General features: G+C 51.8%; 1 protein-coding gene across 4 annotated transcripts in view; it reads left to right on the top strand.

The window, feature by feature from the left end:
• Positions 1–262: 262 nt before the first annotated feature.
• Positions 263–9,097, top strand: part of NDRG4 (NDRG family member 4) — a 91,556-nt gene continuing 82,721 nt past the window's right edge. Inside the window, exon 1 of one of the 4 annotated variants that reach the window (XM_030582258.1) lies at positions 263–614. Coding sequence is in view for 3 of the 4 variants with exons in the window: in XM_030582256.1 (XP_030438116.1) it covers positions 1,494–1,530 (37 nt within the window). In the remaining variant the exon portion in view is untranslated. Of the gene's footprint in view, positions 615–1,191; positions 1,531–9,097 lie in introns of those variants that run through there. The other 3 variants (XM_030582256.1, XM_030582257.1, XM_030582259.1) reach the window with 3 other exon arrangements.

Here is a 9,097-nt window from a genome sequence, read left to right as displayed (position 1 = left end):
CATTGCTCGCTCCAGGCTCCAGCTGCATCCCTAGTCTCCAGCAGCCAGGGCGCAGCAAGAATGGCGAGGGCGCTGGGCTTGTCGCTCCCACCCACGCAGCCTCCTCGGCCACGCGAGAGCGTTTTGGCGTGGCCCGAAGCCAGGCCCTGCCTGAGCCGCGGAGCCCCCTCCCGGGGGGGGGGGGGGATGCTGGCAGTGCCCACCCCCTCTGCGCGCAGGCTGCCCGCTTCCTGCGCCGCTGCTGCGCCCCCTCCCCTCCCTGACGCAGTGGTGCATCTCCCATTTAAAGCGGGGGAGCCCGGCCGCTCCCTCCCCCTGGCTGCAAACCCGGCGCCGCCAGCAGCAGCCGACGACCCGAGACAGACGAGCCCACGCACGTGGGTTGATTTACACCCTGCTCCGGCCAGCTGTCTACCCCTCCCCTCCCCGCCCAGCCCAGCCACGCCCCGGGAAAGAGACTGGGGCCGACGCGGTGCTGCTGCTTCTCCTCGGGGGGTTGGGGCGGGGGTCGCTACCTGCCCGCGCTGGGGACTTACAGCCTGGGGAGCAGGAGGTTGCAAAGATAGAGGCGCAGAGGGGAACCGGAGATCCCCGCCCTGCATCGCACTGATCCGGTGAGTCTTGCGGGCGCGGCCCCCTCTGTGTCCCCCCCCCGGTGCCCATTCCCCACCTCCTGGAAGTCCCCCCCCCGAAGCGCCCGCGCCCACTCTCACGAGAATGCCCCCCCTCCCCCAGTAAAGCCTTTCTGCCCAGATCGGACCTAGGGAGGTGGAAACGCAAGGGGGGGGGGTCGGTTCTTGGTTCTTCTGCCCCTGGTCGCTCCAGGGAGAAGCGTCCCAGGTGTGGCCCTAAAAACGGGGCCTCGTTTTTCTATCGCTCCAAGGTAAAATCTGGCAGCATTTCATCACCCCGCTAGCCCAGCCTGTAAGGGGAGGTGTCCCTCTTTGGTGCTGGGAAGCAGCCCTGCTTTCCTGGCTCTCCTTGTTGCTGCGTGTTTGCCAGCAGACACCCCCCCCCCCCCGCTTTGCAGACATGACAACTATTGTGTAGCGAGAGAAAGCTTTGCTCTTTTGTTCGAGAAGAGGGGGGGGCTGGTGTTTAGTCTCGGAGCCCACTGCCCTGGGTTGGCGGCTCATCTGTGCCTGGATTCACCCAGCCTTGCAGTGCCAGGCTATCGACTTCTTTAGTGCCTGGCATTTTTGCAGTGTACGTGAGGTTTTTTTCTTCTGTTTCTTGTTTTGTGAAATGGGTGAAGCTCCTACCTACCTGCTTTGAACAGCTAGTCTGTCTCTCTCTCACACACACACACACACATATGCTCCATGTTGCTCTTCCCACTCCATCCAGCCGCCCTGTCTCATTCCTGATCCAAGCTGCTTTGAGCTCAGAGGACTCCGATCATCCCTCGCTAGTGGATTTTCCTTACGGACTGTCTCCAAGAGCTTTCCCCCCCTCTCTTGCCATTTTCACCTGTTGAGAGAATACGAATCACAATGAAGGTTCTGGGACATAAGATAGAATTATTAACAGGTAAATTCTGTTTATTTCTTTCACACCATGCACTGTTCCCTCTGCTGTGCTGATGGCTGAGTTACTTTCCAAGCGAGAGTCAAATGAGTTTTCCTATTTCTAGCCCAAGCAAAGATTCTTAAATCGATGCAGCTAGTTTCAGCGGCACTGTGATGGCATAATGACTTGGGGCAAAATCCTGCGAATCGGGGAAACCCCCAGTCGCAGACATCATCAGATGCTGGCTTGAGCCCTTGGTCAGCTGCTTGTTTAGAGGAGAGGATGGGATATTGCTTTATGCAAGAACATAGCAGTGGTGGAGAGTTCTTATGTATTAAATCCTGAATAGGAGGTGGTGGGATGGGTCGGCTGGCTACAGGAGTCCAGACCAATTCAGAGCCTGGGTATCTTTCACTTTTTTGGGCAGTTTTCCTCCTTCCTTGATCCTTCTCTCTCCTTAGCTAGTTAATGTTTGTGCAGTGCTTGAAAACGTAAAGTACCATGTAAGTCTAGTTTGTTTTTTCTCAGTGACAAGCAAATTCCCTGCAGCCAGTCAGCTGGCAGCAGCTTTTTCTGGGAGATTGACCTCCATCTTGCTTGGTATCTTCCTGTTGCTGTGGGGAGAGGGGTGGTTAAGAAATGGAGAAGGGGACCATTTCTCCATGCAAGAGACTCCAGTTATGCCCTCTGTGACGCAGGATGTTTTCTGCTGTCTCCTCCACAGGACCCGTTGTTGATCCCAAACCTTAATGTATGTGTGTGGATCAGCACTCCCATACTGCATCGGGGTTCCTCAGACAGGATAGGAGAGGAAGAGGCACTGGAGAGTCATGATTTCCCCTGCTGCATAAGGGCACCACTGCCTGCCCACAGTACCTGGGGATCTCGCTTGGCTGTTTCCCTGTGTTGCTTCTGGTTGCTGACAGTCCACGCATCTGCCAAGATACTGTGACTGGGCAATTCAGGGTATGCTATGGCAGTGGGTCCCTGTGGTGGGGGCACTGTGCGTTTGGGGCGCCAGAACTGTGATAGGGCTGTGAGGTGACAAAGAAAAGGGCCTGGATAGCCGGCAGCGCCTCACCATGTTTGAGGGGCAGAATTCACAACCGCATGGAGTATATCTGAAGACCAACTCTAACTCTTGGTTTTACTGCAGTACTCTGCAGTAATAGCCTCCTGTTGGGGGCCATGGAGCTGTTCCGGTAGGATCTTTTTGCTATAATAATCCCTAGCTCTTCTGTAGCACTTTTGATAAGTAGGTCCCAATGCACTTTACAAAGGAGGGCAGGGTCATTATCTGCACTTTACAGACAGGGAAACTGAGGCACGGAGTGGGAACAGGACTTGCCCAGGTCAATAGAATCGAGCACTCCTGCATCTCAGACTTGAAGAGAGCCTTGGTCTCCTCCAGAGGCTGATTCCCTGCACCCGAGTAAAGGATGGAGCTGGGGGAGGAGGTAGCCCAGCCTGTTACCAGGGAAGCCATGAGTAGCTGGTGGGGGACCCAGACAGGATATCTGGAAGCTGACCTGGGTGGCATAATCTGATTTTATGAGCACCCACCTTGTTGGAGTGTCTCCAAGGGAGTAAGGAGACGTGGCTGAAGCCAGAGTCCCTCTCATGGCAGGACAGAGGAGCTGCTGCAGGGAAGGTGCTGGAATAGCCATGGGTACTGGCTATTTTCTTTCTTGCTCCAAACCCTCCTGTGTTGTCTGGCTGCCTTTTTGCTTTCCTGCTCTGAGCTCTGGGGACTGGGAGTGGAGAATAGGTTACACTCACCTATAGCTGCAGCTCATGTAGACAATTAGTAAATAAAGGGCCCATCTTCACAGTCAAGGTTGCTGTGCTTTGGGATCTCATTAGCTGACAATAGCACCTACCCAGCTGTGTGATGTTTCGTCTTTGGGGACCAAACTGTGCCACAGTATCGGGAAAGATCAGGGCTGTAACAGGAATCTGGAACATGGTTCCATCTACACAGACTAGACTGTACCAGACCTCAGCCTTCCACGTGACGGACCGGATGTGAAAGTGCACACGTGCCCTCATGTCTGGGCCTGTGCCCCGCATGGAGCGTGCTGCTCTCTTGTCGAGCAGTAGGGAGCGATCCTCCGTTGGCCTGGGGCTCTCCAGCCTCTGGCTTTTAAGGCACTGTGAACGCAGCGAGAATGGTGGCGCCAGCTGGGTGTCCTTCAGGCCTGGGCTCCTTGGGGTAGGGACTGGAGGGATGCTGGAGAATGATGCCGAGTCTCTTGCCCTGCAGTCTGTCCAAACAGAGGTGCAGTGTGGGGGGGAGGGGGCATTGGTCTTTCCTAGGGTCAGGGCCGTCCTTAGGATTTATGGGGCCCTACGTAGTATTATTAAACCGGTGCCCCTATGCCGGATGGCAGTTCAAGCTCACAGCCTGGTGGGGGAGGAGGGACTTGACAGCAAAGGATAATGAGATGCCCAGCCTGCCTCATGGTGGCGGAGAGTCACAGTTCCCCGCAGAGACTTGCACGCACTCTCCCTCATGCAGAATGGACATGAAGAAAGTACCTAATTAAAAGCATTAAAATTTGGGAATAAAAAATGTTAGTCACAGGTTTTTTGATATGCCCTGAAGTTTGTCAGAGATTTATTTGCAAAAACTTCATAGTAAAGGTGAGTCAGCTGTCCTGCTGAATACAACATTACATATAATAGAATACATGATGCAGCTCTTCTCTGTTTTACATTTTCTTCATCTGTATTTCTAAGTTGAATTTATATTTTAAATGTACTCAAATCTTGAACCAGCATTCCAGATTATTACATATTTAACTCACTGAAACAAAGACATTCTTTTAAATTAATCAGAGAGGTTTAGTGTGTTCATAACAATGTTCATTGCTTTTAGAAAAAGGGAACAGTAATTTACTTTGTGTGATCTCCATAACAAGAGACATGGTTATGAAATTTCACCAACTTTAAAAAAATATGTTTCCAAAGATTTTAGGTATAACAAGGATTTTGTCTTACTAAGGTACTGATTTTGCTGGAGGGTTCTTTTAAAACTAGTTTGTCGGATAGTCAGAAGTAAAGGAAGGAAACTCTTTGTCCAGCTATCTGGAAGGGAAGGACTGTTGTCCCTTTAAGGGCTCTCTTCAGTGGGGAGTGGGGGGGGGGGGGGAGAGGTGGTGAAGGGGTGGACAGGAAGACTTGGAAGCCCTTTTTTTTTTAACTATAGTAATTAAAATGTGTATTTTAGATAAGGGAGGTCTTTTGAAGGATTTATTTAAAAAACTATGTCTGAAGATCCACACATTTAAGGCTAAAGATGATTGTGCATCTGAAACTCTATGCAAGCATTTTTTAGAAATGTGATTTTATGATCTTCACCAGCTCACTAATGAAATATTTTTAAAGCAAATTTTAAACTAAGGTCCTGTAGACTGACATGTTCTGTGTAAATATTACATTAATGCACAACTGTTTTTGTCAGTAAAGTCAGAAACTGACAGTATAAAAATTTATTTGGGCATAAGCTTTCGTGGACATCTGATGAAATGAGTTCTAGTCCACAAAAGCTTATGCCCAAATAAGTTGTTAGTCTTTGAGGTGACACAAGGACTCGTCCTTGTTTTTGCTGATACAGACTAACAGGACTACCACTCTGAAACCTGTCAGTATATACCTTGGGGTTGGCAAATGCCTGTTAAATGGCTTTATTACCCCTTGAATGTCTCTTTAACAGTTTCAATGTTGTGCTAATAGGTCTGGCAGGCTGGAGGTTTTTTCACTTTTAACTACTAGATTCCCTCCCAAGGAAGACTCACCAGGCTAGAGCAGCCATCTATGGGAGCCTGCAGGAAGGGTCAGAACAGGGATAGGAAAACAAGTGGTGGACACTAAGACCCAGTGGTGCCCCAAATTTTCAGGTGCCCTACACAGCTGCCTATGTTGCCTGTGCCTAAGGACGGCCCTGCCTAGGGTGGGGAGGGGAGCGGAGCAGACCGTATTGGGGAAAATTTGCTCTGCAAGGGCCCAAGATGAATTGTATGAGGATGCTTTCCCTTGGTATTGACATTAAACCAGTGGTGCCCCCCTCCCTCCCCTCCTTGGGAACTCCAGGTTAGACTGTGAAGCTCTGATGTAAGCTTTCTCCCCCAAGCCTCCCCATCCCCAACTGGCAATGGATGGAGGCCTGCGGCCTTGTTCTAGACTCTCTTGATTTGGGGTCTCCTCCTGAATGCTTCCCTTGCCTCCCTCCTCCTCCCATTTCTCCAACTCTCCTTAGCGCCTCCATCTGGCGCCGGGCCAGGCCTGGCTCCTCCAGGAGCTGGTTTCGTTTCTCCCCATCGATCCATGATTGCTCTATTAGCCCAAACACTCCGTGACGGGACTCCTAAGTAGACGGGGCCGCCGCCAAAGAGGTGCACAGATAGATTAGCTGCTGTGCTGGCAGGCAGTGCCTGCGTGTGTGGCAGGTGGAACCGCTGGAGAGCCAACAAGCCGTTCTGCTAGCTCACAGATCCCCAGCGCAGTGTTGTAATTCAGGAGTGTAGTGGCGGGCACTGCGTGATCTGTGTGCGGTGCCCTTACAGGGACACTGCTCTTTATAGCCTCCCCTGCTCTTTCACTCTCCCAGTCTTAGAACCCTTCCCAAAGCTTCGTAATAAATAGTCTCCCCCTGACATACAGTTTATTCCTTCTCCGGTAGGCAGGAGTTATGTTTGGCTGTGGTTCGCTGGTGCAGCGAAAGCCCGACATGGCTGTCTTTTGTTGCTTCTTTGCTCTGGTGTCTGCAGGAGAGGGTCTCTCTGGGCGCAGAGGCAGGGCATGTGCCTTTATTCTGCTAGCTGCTTGGGGCCAGGGCTGGCTCTCACTTTGTTCGTACAGTGCCTGGCGCAGTGGGGCCTGATCATGGCTGCAGCCTGTAAGTGCTGTGAGAATGCAAACAGTAGCCAGCCCATTCATCAGCACTCTCTGCCTGACACACACATAGGGAGATTCGAGGAGGCTATTTTTTCCACAGTGGGGGGTGGAGGGGAGAGCTAGCCCCTGGAAGCAGACTCTCCGGCTGTGTTACATGGAGTTAAATTGAGCCCTGGCACAAGTGGGTCTCCTCTATGCTTCAGTGCAGGTTCCCTTTGTTGTGGTAAAAGTGAGCCAGTCATTGCAGAATCGAAGGACTGAAGTACAGCAAAATAAGAGGGATAAGCAGCAAGCACACACCTGGGTTCTGCTTGGGCTCCCCTGGGGTTCAGTCACTTGGCTTTTGCTTTGTCTCCTCCAGGTAGTGTGGTGAGGCTCTTGCACTTGGTGGGATTTGCCCTGGGCTCTGAACGTGGCCAGGTGACAGCACAGTGTTATACTTTCCGTAGGAGTGTTCCACAACCTCTGACCTCACACAGAAAATGCTCTGTCTCCTGCTTCCTGTAGTCCTACTGTAGCCATTCCTTGTTTGTGTCTCGGACCAGTGATGCTGGATTGGAGGGTGGTGGGTGGAAAGATGGTGACACATGTGGGGGGGCCCCCATCTACAGAGGCAGGTCTACTGTGCCAGGAGATCTCAGTGCCCTGATCAGGTTATAACACAGGTTGGTTCTAACCCACTACGATTAGCACGCAGGCCTTGAGTCGGAGTCCGGGTGTGATGTTCTTCCCATGACCAGGCCTTCTCAGGAGGTGGGCAGATAAATGTTGGGCAAGGCGAAATCGGGGTGGCCTTGGCCGTTACCCCTATGTAGAGGGAGTTGCAGTCGGTAAGTCTCAGTGATGCATGGTGGGTTATGGTTGCCAGGCCTCGGAGGATGGGGAGTGGTCTCCTGGTAAATTGGAAAGACATTTTTCCTGGTCGGTCTCTACCTGGTTATCCAAGAGCAGGGATAAATCCAATACTGCCACGCGGCTCGGCAATAGGACGGCATCAAGAAGTTGAGGGGAAGGTCGCTGGCTCCTCAGATGGTTCCCCTTTCCAGCGCCCCTCTGAGCGGAGCTCCAGTCAGCTGGTTTCATCCAGGTGTCTGTCTGTGGCTAGCACTGATGTGCGTGGGCGCACAGCAGGGCGGTTTGCTGAGATAGACGCAGAAGGCAGGATGGCATCAGCGCACCGGTGGCAGAGGAGCCTGCGGTACCTGCTGAATTCCCCAGGAGTCTCGTATCTGTTGAACAGAAGCGGGGCAGGCTTGGCCTCTGCAGGGTTTCACCTAGGAGGAGCATCACTACGGAGATCTGCTGGGGAGATGTGATGACCTAGGTTAGCGCTAGGCTGCCCATCTTGCCTGCTCATGAGGGCAGGTCTGTAGCACTGTGTGATCTGGTGTGTTGTAGGCTGTTGATAGAAAGAGCAAAGAAGTCTGACCACAAATGCTGCTCAAACAGCTTCTGTGCTGGGGCCAGGTCTGAATCCTGAGCTGAGGGGTTGACGACAGAGATTGGCAGGGACTCTGTTCTTGATGGAATGGTGTTGCTCCTCTGTCTAGTTGTTGAGGAATGGGGTAGAGAGATGCACCTCCTTATGTCAGTGCTGAGTATGGTCCAAAAACCATGTCAACTATTCCATCTTCTGAGAATCCAAACTGCTGGCAGAACGTACTCGTCAGCCCCAATACACTGAGCCACCCAAGAGTTTCTCCTCCGCTTAATCTCCTGGCAGGACTGCGTGTTCCCCCAACTGCTGTTTGGCTGGCTGAGTGCCCGGAGAAATGCCAGAAACCCAGAAAGCTGCTTTGCTTTATGAGTTGCAAAAGTTACCTACCATTGCTGGGAACCCCAGAGCCCTGCACAGAGGGGATGGATCTTCCGATTGTTGGTTTGCAACTTTCAATATAAAGCTATTTTATTTCTGGTCTGGGATCTTAAGCAGCTAAAGGGGACAATGCTTTTCCATCCTTCTTGAAGTCCTTTTGTCTGCATCAAACTTCCAAAAAGCCTGACAATTGAGAGTCAAGATAAAATTGATTGTGTAACACTATTCTTCACTTGCACTGGTCCTAGTGTACTGCGTGTTACCCACAGTCATCACCATTCTCAGCCCCTGCGATACCTCGGCCTGGCTGTGCGACTATGGCACAAGGCTAGGCGCTAAAGGACAGCCCCCTCCGTGAATACAGTGTGTCAGCACTGAGATTCTGTGTTGAGTGCCCACCAGTCACTAGGGAGGGGGGCCAGCCAGCAAATTTTCAGGCAGGTAGATTGTTGGCTTGTGCGTATTCTAGCACCCCTAGCATGCTGTGTGCTGGGAACTCACAGCTAACTCTGAGCCAATCTCTTCTTAAAGCCCTGCTCACTCTATCAGAATAACGATCTAATCACTGCTATGAAACATGGTCAGGGCCCAGCTGCATTATAACAGGGCTTCTCATTGTCAAGCGAAGGAACTATGTCCTGGATCGCATCTCTGCTAGGGTAGCTCTGCCAGGGTGTCCTGTTGACACCATGAGTGTCCTTTGACACTGTTTAAATCATGTTTTTATTTTGAGAACTAACTGCGAAAATTGGGCTACAGCCCTGCTCTGTCCAAGCCAGTAACGTGGGTTAAACAGATGGATCCCCTCAGGTGTCAGTCAATCCAAGATAAAACCATCTCAGGGGAGAACTTGGTTATAACTGAATGATCTCCCAG

Source organism: Gopherus evgoodei, chromosome 12, assembly GCF_007399415.2.
Source record: "Gopherus evgoodei ecotype Sinaloan lineage chromosome 12, rGopEvg1_v1.p, whole genome shotgun sequence".
Lineage (NCBI taxonomy): Eukaryota > Metazoa > Chordata > Testudines > Testudinidae > Gopherus > Gopherus evgoodei.
This window is presented reverse-complemented; position numbering and strand designations above follow the sequence as displayed.